This window comes from Macaca mulatta, chromosome 14 (genome assembly GCF_049350105.2).
Source record: "Macaca mulatta isolate MMU2019108-1 chromosome 14, T2T-MMU8v2.0, whole genome shotgun sequence".
Taxonomy (NCBI): Eukaryota; Metazoa; Chordata; class Mammalia; order Primates; family Cercopithecidae; genus Macaca; species Macaca mulatta.
Window position 1 is genome coordinate 48,589,406 of NC_133419.1, and position 19,246 is coordinate 48,608,651.

The 19,246-nt window shown below is 43.7% G+C and overlaps 1 protein-coding gene across 50 annotated transcripts in view; it reads left to right on the plus strand.

The window, feature by feature from the left end:
* Positions 1–19,246, plus strand: part of PLEKHA7 (pleckstrin homology domain containing A7) — a 246,417-nt gene that overhangs the window by 155,169 nt on the left and 72,002 nt on the right. For all 50 annotated transcript variants that reach the window (XM_077963192.1, XM_077963195.1, XM_077963201.1 and 47 more), the window contains 3 exons: positions 258–362; positions 2,881–2,953; positions 3,939–4,039. In XM_077963192.1, coding sequence (XP_077819318.1) covers positions 258–362; positions 2,881–2,953; positions 3,939–4,039 — 279 coding nt within the window. The remainder of the gene's footprint in view (positions 1–257; positions 363–2,880; positions 2,954–3,938; positions 4,040–19,246) is intronic.

Consider the following 19,246-nt stretch of genomic DNA (forward strand, 5'->3'; position numbering starts at 1 on the left):
AAAGTTGATTGAAAAATTCCTTTTAATTTTTTTTTCTGTGACCCAGCTGGGAGGTTTGCCAGGTCTTGGGCTTGCCTTTTAATTAGAATGCTGTGGCCATGTGCACGCCCATTCCCTGTCTCCTGGCTGTTCATTTGATCAAAGGGTGCTGCCATTTAGAGTGAAGCAGAGAGAGCCGACGGTCCTCCTAACATACAAGTGCTTTTTTATGTCACCTTAAATTCCCTGCTGCTAAAATTCAGTCTGCTTTTTCGTAGATCATAAAGTCCAGCAATAAAATCCACAGCTTTGGGAAGAGAGACCAGGCCATTCGGAGGAACCCCAATGTTCCCGTGGTGGTGAGGGGCTGGCTGCACAAGCAGGTGAGGATGCCGAGGAGTGAGAATTGTGGAGGCAATGGCTTTGACTGAGTTCTCTCTTTTCCCAGTCCCCAGGAAGCTAGGGACGGGCACATAAGCTTTCTGTTACTGAGTTTGTCTGAGGCAGCTGGATTCTACCTGCTGCACTGCATTATTTGCTGTTTGTTCTTATGAGTGAACTGTCTGCTCAATGGTTACAGCTTCTCTCCCAAAACCCACTTGACCACTTTGGCCCCTGGTGCTATTGGCTGCCCTGGGGTCCAGGCCACAGTGCGGGTGGTCAGCCTGAATCCAGCCTTCCTGCCAGTCCTCTACTTGCCCTGGCCTTCCTGATATCAAAGATTCTTTGTTATTATTTGGCTGAAAATTTTCATCTTTTCCTCTCCCCCTTGTCTAGCATACATATCCACCTAGCATCTCAAATTCCAATTCAGCCAAATTCAGCTCATTATCTCCTCACTACCCTGGCCTGCCATTTCCCCAGGACTGCTTTCTCCAGATCTTAGTAATGTTACCACCATTCTCCCAGGCACTCAGGTTGGAAACCTCAGCACTATCACCAGATCCTCCTTCCCCCACATGCATTCAGTCAGGAAGTCTTGTCGGCTCTGTGGGCTGAGGTCATTCTTCATTGGAATCCCTGCTGCCAGTTGACCTGCCTGGGGTCCTCTGTTCATGGCTGGGTTGCGAGTTCCCAGAGCTAGAGACCCTGTCTCTTTTGCTCTTCTTCTCTCCTTGCTGGTCATTCATTCATCTATGCTGCAAAGTGCCTGCCATGTCCTAAGCTGCTAAGAGCAAGTATCAAGAGAAAGTAACGTGGTTCCTGCCCTTGAGGAACTCATCAGCTACCAGGAGAAGCAGATAGCATATCTCTCACTTGTCACATTGTCACTCAGCCCCGTCTCGCACCTAGCATAGCATCCAAAAATGTCAGAGCTGCAATGTAAGTTTTGGTGAAGCTTTGTGGGAAGACAGAGGAGGGCATTACATTGCATAGCACACAGGAGAAATCCCAAAAGTCCCCTTAAAATCTTCCTCTGCAACTCTGGCCCTATGGCAGCTGCAACAGCTCCCTGCCTCTTCTGTTGGACACTCCTGGTACCACCCTCTCTTGCTCCCACTTGCCCCTCACAGTCCTGTCCTGCCTCTTTTCTTACATTTGCCCATGTCTTTTTCTCACTTGAGTCATTTAACCCTCTGACTTCTTCCGTTTGCATCCCTGTCCCCGTTAAACAAAGGATGCTCCTTTGACATATGGAGAGAGAGGGAAGTATTTGTAAATAATTCCCAACACCTAGCCCAGGCCCTTTGGCTGTACTGTAACCAAAGGGATCTGTGTGCTGTGGACACACAACAGACAGTGGCTATACTGGGGGTTGTCCAGAAAGGCTTCCTGGAGGAAGTGATATTTGAACCAGGCATGGAAGCATAGATAAGAGGTCTCCAGACAAAGCAAATATCATGTGCCAATACCTTAGAAATCATCTCTTGATTTGCAGAAGATAAAACTGATAAACAGTTGAAATCATCAAGTTAAATTTGCTTTTAGCATTTTAGTAAGTAGAGGAGGAACAATCCTCATGTTGTATTTCAGTTTGGAAATTGTTAGATTTTTTTCAAGCTTGTCAAAAACTTCTGCAGAAGGAAGACAATTTAACAGCCATCTCTATTTTTTTAATTAAAAAAAATTTTTTTTACAGATGGGGTATCACTATGTTGCCCAGGCTGGTCTTGAATTCCTAGCCTCAGGTGATCTTCCTGCCTCAGCCTCTCAAAACACTGGGATTACAGATGTGAACAGCCATCTCTAAAACTAAAAGATGCTCTGAGGTTTTCCTAGGTTTGAGAGAACACTCACCCTAAAACATTCTGTTTTTCTGCCTTTGCCATGTTTTTAAAAAATATTCACAATAATTTAAAACATTATTGATAAATATAAACATTTACATTTCAGATGAGTAAAGACAGATTTTTCTTATGAGACAATTTGATAGCAAAGAGAATCCAAATCCTTTTATATTGAATGGAAGGAAAACACAACAGCAGAATACATCCTATATGGCACAGAACTGAGCATAGTCTAATGAGAACTTTGCCTCACTTAATTCATTAGGTAACTTAGACTCTTTTTAATAGTTCAATGTAAATTCAGTTTTCCAGTCAGCATAAATGGAGGTATTTGATAGCGTAGCCACCTAAATAATAAACAAACAAAAACCTTTTTGTTAAGAACTGATTCCTTTCTTAATTTACTTTCTAGAAGAAAGTGGCTTATAATATTATACATTAGTTTGTTTCTAGGAGACAAAAATAAAAACCCTGCTTCCTTAGGATAAACCATTATTTAATCTAAGTTCTAATGTCCTATTCAAAGAATGGTTATTCAATAACATGTTTTTTATTTATTAAAAGAAAGAGTGAATATGGGCAAATATTTGGTTCTGGAATCAGGTTGTGCATTCTTGGAAAGGGACAACAGTATGCCCAGATATGACCCTGACTAGTTTTCTTTGCTTTGCAGGACAGTTCTGGGATGAGGCTGTGGAAAAGGAGGTGGTTTGTGCTTGCTGATTACTGCTTATTTTACTATAAAGGTGAGCTAACAAGTAGCTTATTACCCTGCCAAAGTGTTTAGTTTTACATATGTGGATGGTTGGTGTCTTCGGTTTTACCAGTCCTGACACAGGAAGTTCAGTCTGTTGGGTTAAAGTAAATAGAATCCAGTTTGCCTGCTACTAAGGGTCTCAAGATTCAGAGTCATTTCTGTTTCTGTCCCATTTGGGACATAGGTCCACCTTTGAGGTACTCTGGAGAAATGAGAAGTGTGGATCATTGATTGTATTTTGTAACCTGTCATCTGGATTTATTGGACGTTGGATGGGCAACTGGTGAATTGAATTGGCCATCTGAGCTTCTGTGGAGCCCCAGAACATAAAGTTAGGGACTACGTGTTGTTAAGAGGGAGGTCTCAAAATGTGGAGAAAGAGCTTACTTTTAAGATAAAGCTAGACTGCTATTGGTGCTTTCAAAGCAGTTCAGGGGGACTGAGAAGTGAATTCCATCATGGGAGAATCTGAGGAGGCTTCTTAGAAAAAAGAGAGGAGATAGGCTTTTAAGAATGGGTAGGGCTGGCCGGGCGCTATGGCTCATGCCTGTAATCCCAGCACTTTGGGAGGCCAAGCAGGTGGATCACCTGAGGTCAGGCCTTCGAGACCAGCCTGGCCAACATGGTGAAACCCTGTCTCCACTAAAAATACAAAAATTAGACAGGCATGGTGGGGGGTGCCTGTAATCCCAGCTACTTGGGAGGCTGAGGCAGGAGAATCACTTGAACCCAGGAGGCAGAGGTTGCAGTGAACTGAGATCGTGCCCTTGCACTCCAGCTTGGGCAACAAGAGCGAGACTCCATCTCAAAAAAAAAAAAAAAAGAATGGATAGAGCTTTGCCTGTGTGTGGGTCAGGGGAGGATGGACATTACAAGGGGAGGAAACAACTTGGCTGAAGTTCTGGAAGCAGTGGAACGGATGAGCCCAGGGAAGCTGCCCAGAAGGTTGTTCTGATGCGTTTTTCCATTCAAAGATAGCCGAGAAGAAGCGGTCCTCGGGAGCATCCCCTTGCCCAGCTACGTGATCTCGCCTGTGGCCCCTGAGGATCGCATAAGCCGCAAATACTCCTTTAAGGTACTGTCCCTGCACCTCTAATGCAGCCATTCTGTCTAAAGAAACTGTGTTCTCAAAATGCTTTCATAAAAGCAGTTGCTTTTGTCAGGAGGGGGAAGAAGCTAAGAAGCTAGAGTGTCAGATTCAGGTTAACAAAGTTGTAAGTTATTTAAACAAGAATAATATCACATGACCAGTACTGTCATTTGACTCTAAGTTTTGAAGTCGCCAAGCCATGTTCAAGTATTCAGACCACTACTTCCTGTCACTGCCAGTCTTGTGGTTACCTATCGAAGCCCTTCTTGAGCTATCTTATCACCGTACTCAGCCAGCCTACCATGCAGCCATTTCGTGCAACTGGTGACCCCTCATAATGGGTTTGTATCCATTATATTATGAAAACTCACATTGAAGGTTAGAGGCCTGTGTGTTGAAGAGGCTGTCAGCTTTGTCCACTTTGTTTATCTTGTTGAAAAGCAATTAGAATGAAATTTGGTTTATCTTCTGGATCATAGAAGATTTCCAGGCAGATCCCTTTACCAGTAAAACCCCTTTCCTTCTTGTTCTGTGTCTGTACCATTTGGGCTGCGTGAGGCCATGATAATTAATGGCAGTTTCGCCCTGTAGCACCTGTCAGGTGTGGAGGCTCTTGGAAGGTGTGTTTAGGCTCAAACATAGGGAGTCCTGAGGTCTTCTCTGTTGGTGGCCTCCATGGATTTCCTTCACTGCAGGTGTTAAGATCTTGGGTCCCCCAGGGAAGGTAAGGGTGGGGTGGATTGAAGATCTGCTTTACTGGCAGTTGGTGTCCTAGGCAGAGTGGACATCCTAGAGAGCACTGAAGCAAGCAGCCCTTGGTGCCAGTTGCCACAGGGCACAGCCCTCTCTTGGCTGCTTAAGATATGAGGCAGTGTCATACACTTCAAGCTGGAGTAGGGGCTCCTGCTCCCACTATACTTGTTGCTTGGCCATTTCCATGTTGGGGGCACAAGATGAATACTAGACAGTGGGTAGTAAAACAGATTGAACAGAAGTCATGCTTTCCAGCTGTAGATAAAGGATCATGGGAAAGTTCAAGGTAAGATGCCTGTCATTGTCTGGAAGGGTTAAAGGAAAGTGTTGGTCTGCAGCTGGTCCTTCATCTGTGAGGGGCTTGCAAAGTCAGAGTCTCCATCAACATCTTGATCTGGAGCCATGGTGGTGCTGGTGGTTGGAAAGTCAGTCTCATCTTCCTTCTACTTTTCCTTCCTAAGGAGGCATAGGACTGAGCTGATGATGTGGCTTTACTCATCAACAGGTTTGAGTTGTTCTTCTCTTTCCCTCGAGTGACGCTACTGAGTGTCACTCCAGAATTGCTAGGATTCGTGATCCTGGGATACTGCTCTGTGTCACGTTCATGCGTGGAATACTGTTGCCTTATATCTTTAAAACATGATTTGGGAAGTACTTTTATACATGTGACCTCATTTAATGCTCATGGTGAGGGAAGGATATGAGAGCTTAAGAAACTTGCCCAAAGTCACAAAGCAGGAAGATGACAGAGGCAGACTTGGCCTTGAATTCTATTCTCTTTCAGTTTTCTTATAGGGCTCCCACTTTGTATTATTTTCTCTTCTTCCTAGCTTTTCTTCCATGTCTTATCTTGATCACTTGCTGCACAGACATCACAGGAGGTAGAAGGTGGTTTGAATTTGACATTTATTGTATCATTTTAGAAACTTATTCCTGGCTCTGAAAACATTTTGTTCAGTGGCTTTCAGATTCATCCTTTACAGCCTGAAAAATCTTCCTTAGAAAACCCTCCTTTCTAGAGTTGAGCACTGCCCAGTTCGGCAAACAATTGGGATAGTGATGTTGCATATGATGTTTTGGGAACAACATTTGGCATATCCTTAAAGTAACATATCATAACTATATATATTTTTTTTATCTTAACACTTCATTGGAGGTGTGAAAGTAGATTCTAGGCAAACATCTTTAATCTGTCTTAGATTTCTTTTCTTTTCTCAACATTTTTCTTAGAAAGACTTTACTGAGAGTGTTCCCTAAATCTTTTGTCTGGGAGACAGAAGGCATCATGTGTTTGGGAGAGGTCTTTGAGGTCCTCAGGATATGAGAGCAGAGAAAAGCTACTACAGACAGATCTGGTGGTGTTTAGATGGTTCTCCAGAAAGGGCAATGATTTCGTGAGTCTGAAACAGTTATCTTTTCATTTGGGTTGCAGCATCCTTCTTTTAGGGGCCAGAGGGTAGGCCCTGGGGGTGTGCCGCTCAGGGTCCATATTCTTGGGCAAACCAAGGAATACACAGTGTTTTGTGCCTGGTCTTGATACCTGCTTTTGATGTTGGTCCTTCTCTGTATATAGAGCTGAAGTTCTCAGACTGGTGCTAGGGTACCTTGTCGGAGATAATTCAGAGTATCCACTGTACCTGGCCTACTTTTTAACCTTTAGCTGAAAGGTAACATTTTTTTCAATTAAGAAAGCAGGTCACAATGTGTATCAGCAGTACCTGTGACTTGGTCACCAATAGAAACTATAGATATCGAGGGGCGGAGCAAGATGGCCGAATAGGAACAGCTCCAGTCTCCAACTCCCAGCACGAGCGACACAGAAGACCGGTGATTTCTGCATTTTCAACTGAGGTACTGGGTTCATCTCACTGGGGAGTGCCGGACGATCGGTGCTGGTCAGCTGCTGCAGCCCGACCAGCGAGAGCTGAAGCAGGGCGAGGCATTGCCTCACCTGGGAAGCGCAAGGGGGAAGGGAATCCCTTTTCCTAGCCAGGGGAACTGAGACACACAACACCTGGAAAATCGGGTAACTCCCACCCCAATACTGCGCTTTAAGCAAACAGGCACACCAGGAGATCATATCCCACACCTGACCGGGAGGGTCCCACACCCACAGAGCCTCCCTCATTGCTAGCACAGCAGTCTGTGATCTACCGGCAAGGCAGCAGCGAGGCTGGGGGAGGGGCGCCCGCCATTGCTGAGGCTTAAGTAGGTAAACAAAGCTGCTGGGAAGCTCGAACTGGGTGGAGCTCACAGCAGCTCAAGGAAACCTGCCTGTCTCTGTAACTCCACCTCTGGGGACAGGGCAATAACAAACACAGCTGAAACCTCTGCAGACGCAAACGACTCTGTCTGACAGCTTTGAAGAGAGCAGTGGATCTCCCAACACGGAGGTTGAGATCTGAGAAGGGACAGACTCCCTGCTCAAGTGGGTCCCTCACCCCTGAGTAGCCTAACTGGGAGACATCTCCCACTAGGGGCAGTCTGACACCCCACACCTCACAGGGTGGAGTACACCCCTGAGAGGAAGCTTCCAAAGCAAGAATCAGACAGGTACACTCGCTGTTCAGAAATATTCTATCTTCTACAGCCTCTGCTTCTGATACCCAGGCAAACAGGGTCTGGAGTGGACCTCAAGCAATCTCCAACAGACCTACAGCTGAGGGTCCTGACTGTTAGAAGGAAAACTATCAAACAGGAAGGACACCTACACCAAAACCCCATCAGTACATCACCATCATCAAAGACCAGAGGCAGATAAAACCACAAAGATGGGGAAAAAGCAGGGCAGAAAAGCTGGAAATTCAAAAAATAAGAGCGCATCTCCCCCGGCAAAGGAGCGCAGCTCATCGCCAGCAACGGATCAAAGCTGGACGGAGAATGACTTTGACGAGATGAGAGAAGAAGGCTTCAGTCCATCAAATTTCTCAGAGCTAAAGGAGGAATTACGTACCCAGCGCAAAGAAACTAAAAATCTTGAAAAAAAAGTGGAAGAATTGATGGCTAGAGTAATTAATGCAGAGAAGGTCATAAACGAAATGAAAGAGATGAAAACCATGACACGAGAAATACGTGACAAATGCACAAGCTTCAGTAACCGACTTGATCAACTGGAAGAAAGAGTATCTGCGATTGAGGATCAAATGAATGAAATGAAGCGAGAAGAGAAACCAAAAGAAAAAAGAAGAAAAAGAAATGAAGAAAGCCTGCAAGAAGTATGGGATTATGTAAAAAGACCAAATCTACGTCTGATTGGGGTGCCTGAAAGTGAGGGGGAAAATGGAACCAAGTTGGAAAACACTCTTCAGGATATCATCCAGGAGAACTTCCCCAACCTAGTAGGGCAGGCCAGCATTCAAATCCAGGAAATACAGAGAACGCCACAAAGCTACTCCTCGAGAAGAGCAACTCCAAGACACATAATTGCCAGATTCACCAAAGTTGAAATGAAGGAAAAAATCTTAAGGGCAGCCAGAGAGAAAGGTCGGGTTACCCACAAAGGGAAGCCCATCAGACTAACAGCAGATCTCTCGGCAGAAACTCTCCAACCCAGAAGAGAGTGGGGGCCAATATTCAACATTCTTAAAGAAAAGAATTTTAAACCCAGAATTTCATATCCAGCCAAACTAAGTTTCATAAGTGAAGGAGAAATAAAATCCTTTACAGATAAGCAAATGCTTAGAGATTTTGTCACCACTAGGCCTGCCTTACAAGAGACCCTGAAGGAAGCACTCAACATGGAAAGGAACAACCGGTACCAGCCATTGCAAAAACATGCCAAAATGTAAAGACCATCGAGGCTAGGAAGAAACTGCATCAACTAACGAGCAAAATAACCAGTTAATATCATAATGGCAGGATCAAGTTCACACATAACAATCTTAACCTTAAATGTAAATGGACTAAATGCTCCAATTAAAAGACACAGACTGGCAAACTGGATAAAGAGTCAAGACCCATCAGTCTGCTGTATTCAGGAGACCCATCTCACACGCAGAGACATACATAGGCTCAAAATAAAGGGATGGAGGAAGATTTACCAAGCAAATGGAGAACAAAAAAAAAGCGGGGGTTGCAATACTAGTCTCTGATAAAACAGACTTTAAACCATCAAAGATCAAAAGAGACAAAGAAGGCCATTACATAATGGTAAAGGGATCAATTCAACAGGAAGAGCTAACTATCCTAAATATATATGCACCCAATACAGGAGCACCCAGATTCATAAAGCAAGTCCTTAGAGACTTACAAAGAGACTTAGACTCCCATACAATAATAATGGGAGACTTCAACACTCCACTGTCAACATTAGACAGATCAATGAGACAGAAAGTTAACAAGGATATCCAGGAATTGAACTCATCTCTGCAGCAAGCAGACCTAGTAGACATCTATAGAACTCTCCACCCCAAATCAACAGAATATACATTCTTCTCAGCACCACATCGTACTTACTCCAAAATTGACCACGTAATTGGAAGTAAAGCACTCCTCAGCAAATGTACAAGAACAGAAATTATAACAAACTGTCTCTCAGACCACAGTGCAATCAAACTAGAACTCAGGACTAAGAAACTCAATCAAAACCGCTCAACTACATGGAAACTGAACAACCTGCTCCTGAATGACTACTGGGTACATAACGAAATGAAGGCAGAAATAAAGATGTTCTTTGAAACCAATGAGAACAAAGATACAACATACCAGAATCTCTGGGACACATTTAAAGCAGTGTGTAGAGGGAAATTTATAGCACTAAATGCCCACAAGAGAAAGCAGGAAAGATCTAAAATTGACACTCTAACATCGCAATTAAAAGAACTAGAGAAGCAAGAGCAAACACATTCGAAAGCTAGCAGAAGGCTAGAAATAACTAAGATCAGAGCAGAACTGAAGGAGATAGAGACACAAAAAACTCTCCAAAAAATCAATGAATCCAGGAGTTGGTTTTTTGAAAAGATCAACAAAATTGACAGACCACTAGCAAGACTAATAAAGAAGAAAAGAGAGAAGAATCAAATCGACGCGATTAAAAATGATAAAGGGGATATCACCACCGACCCCACAGAAATACAAACTACCATCAGAGAATACTATAAACACCTCTACGCAAATAAACTGGAAAATCTAGAAGAAATGGATAATTTCCTGGACACTTTCACTCTTCCAAGACTAAACCAGGAAGAAGTTGAATCCCTGAATAGACCAATAGCAGGCTCTGAAATTCAGGCAATAATTAATAGCCTACCAACCAAAAAAAGTCCAGGACCAGATGGATTCACAGCTGAATTCTACCAGAGGTACAAGGAGGAGTTGGTACCATTCCTTCTGAAACTATTCCAATCAATAGAAAAAGAGGGAATCCTCCCTAACTCATTTTATGAGGCCAACATCATCCTGATACCAAAGCCTGGCAGAGACACAACAAAAAAAGAGAATTTTAGACCAATATCCCTGATGAACATCGATGCAAAAATCCTCAATAAAATACTGGCAAACCGGATTCAGCAACACATCAAAAAGCTTATCCACCATGATCAAGTGGGCTTCATCCCTGGGATGCAAGGCTGGTTCAACATTCGCAAATCAATAAACATAATCCAGCATATAAACAGAACCAAAGACAAGAACCACATGATTATCTCAATAGATGCAGAAAAGGCTTTTGACAAAATTCAACAGCCCTTCATGCTAAAAACGCTCAATAAATTCGGTATTGATGGAACGTACCTCAAAATAATAAGAGCTATTTATGACAAACCCACAGCCAATATCATACTGAATGGGCAAAAACTGGAAAAATTCCCTTTGAAAACTGGCACAAGACAGGGATGCCCTCTCTCACCACTCCTATTCAACATAGTGTTGGAAGTTCTGGCTAGGGCAATTAGGCAAGAGAAAGAAATCAAGGGTATTCAGTTAGGAAAAGAAGAAGTCAAACTGTCCCTGTTTGCAGATGACATGATTGTCTATTTAGAAAACCCCATTGTCTCAGCCCAAAATCTCCTTAAGCTGATAAGCAACTTCAGCAAAGTCTCAGGATACAAAATTAATGTGCAAAAATCACAAGCATTCTTATACACCAGTAACAGACAAACAGAGAGCCAAATCAGGAATGAACTTCCATTCACAATTGCTTCAAAGAGAATAAAATACCTAGGAATCCAACTTACAAGGGATGTAAAGGACCTCTTCAAGGAGAACTACAAACCACTGCTCAGTGAAATAAAAGAGGACACAAACAAATGGAAGAACATACCATGCTCATGGATAGGAAGAATCAATATCATGAAAATGGCCATACTGCCCAAGGTAATTTATAGATTCAATGCCATCCCCATCAAGCTACCAATGAGTTTCTTCACAGAATTGGAAAAAACTGCTTTAAAGTTCATATGGAACCAAAAAAGAGCCCGCATCTCCAAGACAATCCTAAGTCAAAAGAACAAAGCTGGAGGCATCACGCTACCTGACTTCAAACTATACTACAAGGCTACAGTAACCAAAACAGCATGGTACTGGTACCAAAACAGAGATATAGACCAATGGAACAGAACAGAGTCCTCAGAAATAATACCACACATCTACAGCCATCTGATCTTTGACAAACCTGAGAGAAACAAGAAATGGGGAAAGGATTCCCTATTTAATAAATGGTGCTGGGAAAATTGGCTAGCCATAAGTAGAACGCTGAAACTGGATCCTTTCCTTACTCCTTATACGAAAATTAATTCAAGATGGATTAGAGACTTAAATGTTAGACCTAATACCATAAAAATCCTAGAGGAAAACCTAGGTAGTACCATTCAGGACATAGGCATGGGCAAAGACTTCATGTCTAAAACACCAAAAGCAATGGCAGCAAAAGCCAAAATTGACAAATGGGATCTCATTAAACGAAAGAGCTTCTGCACAGCAAAAGAAACTACCATCAGAGTGAACAGGCAACCTACAGAATGGGAGAAAATTTTTGCAATCTACTCATCTGACAAAGGGCTAATATCCAGAACCTACAAAGAACTCAAACAAATTTACAAGAAAAAAACAAACAACCCCATCAAAAAGTGGGCAAAGGATATGAACAGACATTTCTCAAAAGAAGACATTCATACAGCCAACAGACACATGAAAAAATGCTCATCATCACTGGCCATCAGAGAAATGCAAATCAAAACCACAATGAGATACCATCTCACACCAGTTAGAATGGCGATCATTAAAAAGTCAGGAAACAACAGGTGCTGGAGAGGATGTGGAGAAATAGGAACACTTTTACACTGTTGGTGGGATTGTAAACTAGTTCAACCATTATGGAAAACAGTATGGCGATTCCTCAAGGATCTAGAACTAGATGTACCATATGACCCAGCCATCCCATTACTGGGTATATACCCAAAGGATTATAAATTATGCTGCTATAAAGACACATGCACTCGTATGTTTATTGCGGCACTATTCACAATAGCAAAGACTTGGAATCAACCCAAATGTCCATCAGTGACAGACTGGATTAAGAGAATGTGGCACATATACACCATGGAATACTATGCAGCCATAAAAAAGGATGAGTTTGTGTCCTTTGTAGGGACATGGATGCAGCTGGAAACCATCATTCTTAGCAATCTATCACAAGAACAGAAAACCAAACACCGCACGTTCTCACTCATAGGTGGGAACTGAACAATGAGATCACTTGGACTCGGGAAGGGGAACATCACACACAGGGGCCTGTCATGGGGAGGGGGGAGGGGGGAGGGATTGCATTGGGAGTTATACCTGATGTAAATGACAAGTTGATGGGTGCAGCACACCAACATGGCACAAGTATACATATGTAACAACCCTGCACGTTATGCACATGTACCCTACAACTTAAAGTATAATAATAATAAATAAATTTAAAAAAAAAAGAAACTATAGATATCTTCATAACACATTACAGCTGTTGCAGGTATCTTGAAATATCATTTATGCTCATCACCATTTTAAAATCAGAATAATTATTACATCTGCCACCAGATCCATTATGCAGTACGTTAGTAAACAAACACCTGCATCACTAGACCACACATTTAAAAAATATTTTAAGAACTATATTTCAGTATAATAGATTTCCCTTATTTTGCATGCTTAACAGTCTGGAAAAGGTTCATAGTATTTATCAAACTGTTGAAAGTGTCCATGCCATAAAAAATGTTCAGGTCCCTGCTCTAGATTCTGAAGACATGCCAAGAGGCATAGTTTTTCACTTATGTAGTTCTATTTTATAAACTTCTGTTGCACGCTCTGATTGTCTGTTTTCTATAATAAATGCTAGATACAGCAATGAATAGGACAAAATCCTTGCTTTTTTAGGGGTTATATTCTCAAGTTTGCATCAGCATGTGTATTATTATAGAATGAGAAGACACCAAGAAAGAGCTGCCTTTTTTCTCTCTCCTTTCAATTTTGTTCTTTGTATATCTATCAAATTCATCTCCTCCTCTCCACTTTTGCTGTCACTATTCTGTCTTGGCCACTACCGTCCCTCCCCTGGGGAGCACACTATGGAGCAGGACCTAGTGTATAGTAAGTGCTCTGTAAGCATTAGCTGTTGTTGATTCAGCCTTGGAACTCCTCTGCAGCCTACAGTTCATCCTTTATGCTGTTCCTAACTTGTACCCTTGTTCCAGTTGTATTCCCACTGTAAGCCCTTCAGTGGTTCCCCATTGCTTTCAGGATAAAGCCAATCTTTTTTTTTTTTTTGAGACAGTTTCGCTCTTGTCACCCAGGCTGGAGTACAATGGCACAATCTTGGCTCACTGCAACCTCCGCCTCCCAGGTTCAGGCAATTCTCCTGCCTTAGCCTTCCGAGTAGCTGGGATTACAGGCACCTGCCACTGTGCCCAGCTAATTTTTTTTTTTTTTTTGTATTTTTAGTAGAGATGGGGTTTCACCATGTTGGCCAGACTGGTCTCGAACTCCTGACCTCAGGTGATCCACCGGCCTTGGCCTCCCAAAGTGCTGAGATTACAAGCGTGAGCCACTGTGCCCAGCTGATTAAGCCAATTGTGATTCATGAGGCCCCAGCTTATATCTCCAGCCACATTTTTAGCCACTCCTACCTTATGTCTTTCCTCTAGCCATATACAATTGCCTAAGGCCCCAGGACCTTTCTTGCCTATAGGCCTTTACTTAAACTTCAGCCACAGCCTGGAATGCCCTTTCCCACCTCTTACTTGTCCTTCAGTTCTCTGCTCAAGGTCACCTTGTCTGGGAAGCCTTCTCTGAGCCCTCTGGACAGGTTAAATATCCTTCTTCTCTACTTCCACAGCTTTGTCTCACTGCACTGTAAATGGTTGACTCACCCACCCAGACCTTTCACCGGGAAAACTGGTTCATCAGCTAGTTCTGCTAGTCCCATTCTGTAGACAGAGACCACAGGGAGTGTTCATGTGTAATTGGAATTGTGGCCAATGACAGTGCTTGTACTTCCCAAGATATGGTGGGGTCAGGCTTACTTGTGTTTTGTATTTAGTTCCCTATAAATTTGTGATGGGGAGGGAGGAAGAAGAGTCTTAAAGTTTCCAGAATGCTGTTTCAGCCAACTTCCCTAGGTTGCTCAAGTGACTGCTCCTTCAGTAACATCAGCTGACATCTTTTGAGCCTTACAAATGCCAGGCTGTGCTCTAAGCAGTGTATGTGTCATTTCATCTTCACGTGGCCTTATAAGGTAAATGCTACTTTTACCCATAGTCCCATTTTAAGTATGAGGAAACAAAAGCATGAGGAAGTTGAATAATTTACCCAGGGTTACCCAGTGGGCAAGAGGCAGAGTCTACCTTGGACCTCAGGCTGATTCCAAGAGCCCAAGTTCTTACCCTGTTCACTGTACTGCTTGTAGTCAGCCTAAAGGTTGGACATGAGAATCTCGTTTTCTCTTCTCCCCTCCCCTCCCCTCCCCTCCCCTCCCCTCCCCTCCCCTCCCCTCGATGGAGTCTCGCTCCGTCACCCAGGCTGGAGTGTAGTAGCGTGATCTCCACTCACTGCAACCTCTGCCTCCCAGGTTCAAGAGATTCTCCTCCCTCAGCCTCTTGAGTAGCTGGGGCTACAGGTGCCCACTACCACGCCAGGCTAATTTTTGTATTTTTGGTAGAGACTGGGTTTTACCATGTTGGCCAGGCTGGTCCTGAGCTCAGGTGATCCACCTGCCTCAGCCTCCAAAAGTGCTAGGATTACAGGCATGAGCCACTGCACCCGGCCCCTTTTCTTAATCTCAATAAATGGTCACCACTGCCTCTGCAAGTTGTAAACTCGAGACTCTTATCCTTTATACCTGGTGTTCCCTCTCCTCCCATATCCAGTCCATTACCAAGGTCTGCAGATATTACCTGCAAGTTCTCTCCAGACCCTGTCTGCTCCTCCCCTTTTCTGCCTCCACCACCATCTCTCACCTGTGCTCCTGTAGTAGCCTCCTGACCCATCCCCCCTCACCTGTTTCTGCTGATTCGCACCTCTTCTCTGTACTGCAGCCAGAGTGGTCTTTCCAAACAAAATCTGATCACATCATTCCCCGGTTTAAACCCTTTAATAAGGCTGGGTGCAGTGGCTCAGCACTTTGGGAAGTCAAGGTGGGTGGATCACTTGAGCCCAGGAGTTTGAGACCAGCCAGGGCAACATGGCAAAACCCCATCTCTACATAAAATACAAAAATTAGTCGGGCATGGTGGTGTGCTCCTGTAGTCCAGGATACTCAGGAGCCTGGGGTGGGAGGATTGCTTGAACCAGGGAGGAGAAGGTTGCAGTGAGCCAAGATAGTGCCACTGCACTCCAGCCTGGACAACAGAGCAAGACCTTGTCTCAAAACAAAGCAAAACAAGACAAAACACCCTTTAATAGTTTCTCATTGCTCTTTCATGAAGACAAAACCCTACATGATCTGCAAGGCCCTGGTGGTCTGGCCCTGCCAACTTCGGCAGCATCCCTTTATGCGGTTTTCCCCTCCATTCCTCTGCGCCAGTCATGCTGGCCTCGTCGTTGAAGATGAACACACTGTGCGCACGTGTCCTTCATGGGGTGCTACCTAGCTCCTCCCTGCTATTACTTAAATGGCTACCTGCTATGTAGAAGGCAGCTGCAATGTCAGTTCCTCAGGGATCAAGCTGGGCTCCCCTGTTATCTTCCTCACAGCATCCTGACCTTGATGACACTTACTACAGCTGTAGTTACTTGTCCATAGTATTTCTCTTCTATATGGCTATAAACTCTCATGACCTTGTTTAATGCTGTCCCTCCAACTTTGGTAGGGTGCCTTTCACGTAGTAAATACTCAATAAATGATTCATTATTGTTGAACAAGTTCCAGAATGAGCCAGCCAGTTGATGGGCCCTGGGTGCTCCTGTATTTTCCACTGAGGTTTCTCTATTCTAAAGGCTGATGTTGGGGGCTTGAACCATGAGGATTCTGGCTCCTTCACCAGTGCTGTGTCTAGAACTGAGGTCCAAGAGCCAGGAGAGCAACCATATCCTATGGGTGTCATGTCTTTGAAGTAAATTCTTCACTCACATCGTGATTTCCTTTAGGCATAGCTTGTTTTCTATTCAGTTATGCAAAGTTGCTTCATAGGATTATGTTAACTGGAAAGCAAAGAGCAGAGAAAACAGTACCATCTCTGAGTTGACACTAGGGCAGGAGTGAGAAGATTCACATCATCTGGGTCCTAGGCTCAGGACACTTTGGACTGGGGTCACTTGGCCAGATTAAAAGGAAACTCTCTGTACTTCTTGCCTTCACAGTTAATCCATCGAATATGCCCTCACACAGGCAGAATGCAGTTGGAATCTGCTCTTCAGAGTCAACAGCAGCTGGGCACAGCACCTGCTCATTTATTAGTGACCAGGGTTATATTTGCAATCATGTGTAACTCCTTCATAATGGTGGATGTAACTCTCAAGGCTCATTTGCAAATAAACATGCAAACCCATGTCTGCATGTTTGAGGCATGTCCCATGTTGATTTCCTGGACAAGGCTGGCTCCGTGAATTTTTGTACAGCAGGGATCTACTGTCTTTATTGTACCTTAGAGGGTTCCCCATGCTTGTGTGTAGTGGGATAGGCACCTGTCCCAGAATCCTCTATAGCTGGGCACAAAAGTCTGGGAGAGTGTGTCAGAGATCTTGTGGGATCATTATCCAAGGGATATTTTCCAAGAATTTCTGCTGATTTTCAGTAAGACATGCACAGGTTCCTTCTTATTCTGTTCTTTTTTTTTTTTTTTTTTTTTTTTTCCTTTGAGACAGAGTCTTACTCTGTCACCCAGGCTGGAGTGCAATGGCTCAATCTCAACTCACTGCAACCTCCACCTCCTGGGTCCAAGCAATTTTCATGCCTCAGCCTCCTGAGTAGGTGAGATTACAGGCATGCGCCACTGTGCCCAGGAATTTTTTTTTTCATTTTTAATAGAGACGAGGTTTCAACATGTTGCCCAGGCTGGTCTTGAACTCCTGACTTCAGGTAATCTACCTGCCTTGGCTTCCCAAAGTGCTGGGATTACAGGTGTGAGCCACTGCACCCTGCCTTATTCTGTTCTTATTGGCATATTTCCACCTTGCTTAAAATAGAAGGAATCCTTCCTGTGATAGTGAATACCTTATACATGCAAAGGAAGGATATCAGGTTTGCTTCAGCCACTATAGGGATCCTTGGCTGCAGGCCAAGTTTGCCTAGACTCCCTTGGCACTGAGCTGGATGGACTCAGATATGTAAATGTCAGAAGCAGGCCCATATTTACTATGCATTTTAGATCTGGATTTTAAGAGGGCAGGGAGGAGAAGTAAATGCTGAAGGTTCATTTGAGAGGTTTTCATCTATGACCATTAGTGATTCCAGAAGCATGTCATTGTCCAGTTTTTCATTCATTCTCATTTTGTTTTCTCTGCCTGGTCCTTGCATGGGGTTTGCCTTTCATGCTGGATTCAGAGTATCGAACCAGTTATCTGTGTAATCACCCTCACTTCTGGATAGTACCTGGGAGCAATATACAGAGAAGCCTAGACTTGGAGTCAGACCTGGGTTCTAACGCTTCGTTCTTTCAACAAATGTTTATTGAGCATCTACTATGTGTCAGGCACTGTTCCAGGGGATATAGTAGTGAACAAAATAGCAAAGTTTCTACTCTCATGTAGCTTATATTTATAGAGGAAGGAGACAGATGATAAGCAGGTACTAAGTGTGTAAAATAAATAGCATCAGGTAATGGTAAGTGCTGTGAAGAATCTGTTACCAGGTGTGGAAATCTGGGAAAGTTACTTAACATCTCAGAGGTTCATTTGCTACATCTGTAAAACAGAGATTCTGTCTCCACCTCTCAAGGCTGTTAAGAGTTACAATGATATTAAATTGTGGAAGTACCTAGGACACACACAGTAGGTACTCAGGAAATCTTCCTCTTTTCACATCATCTTCTTATGTAGATTTGGTGAGATTGTTCCTTGCAAACTTAAAAGATGGCTCTCTGGTTTATCAGAGCACAAGGGGAAAAACTGGTATTGTCTCTGATTTGCAAATCTTCCCAGTCATTTTTCAGTGGTCGTTCTGAGTACCTATTTTCGAGATTTTTGTTTGTTTGTTTGTTTGCAAGGATACATGTGAAAGCACCTTGAGGCAGAAGGACAGAGTAGGTTTGCAAGAATATTTAGTTAACTGTTGGTCATCTCTGTCCACCTCTGTAATGCCTCTCTTTTGAGAGCTTGTTTGGAGGTTCTAGCAGGGGACTGCAGCTACTTGTATACCCTTGACCGAAGACCAGTCCTCCTCTATCGTGGATGGTCTTCCTCTTCGACTGAGTGTGCAGCTTCAGGAGGGATGCATATGGAGCAGTGAGGGAGGAAGGGGATACCCGCTTAGCCAGCTGGATTAGCCAAATCAATCCTGGTGATCAATGGGGTGACAGATGTCACAGCCAGATTGCCCTCACATCCTGTAGTGCCTCTTTTCGAGAGACAGAACAGCAGCTTCTTTCAGGAGCACACATCACACTTGATGCCTAAGCAGTGAAGCACAGTGAACATCCACATCAAGCCACCTGCTGTTGCAGCCAGTTTTGAGTCAATTCTTGTCTGATTATAGCCAAAGCAGGAATCTCAGGCTTCAGCAAAAACAAAACAGGGATTCCCAAAAGTCTGCCTCTATGAAATGAGGGTTTTCTGAAAAGCCTGTTTCTCACATAAGCCTTGACTTTGTGCACACTCCCAACCCCCAAAGCAGGAGTAAGATAAGTAGGAAACAGTTACAGCTACAGGGCTTTTACTGTGGGGAGCAGACAGCTATCACGGCCTGGCTGCACTAAGAAAGAGAAATCTAGCCTATGATGTTTTCTAGGAGTGGAAACAAGTTGGGTGGTGCTTGGACTTTTAGTCTGGAAGGGCCATAGTGCCTCCTTGCTTCTGCTCCTATAAAGG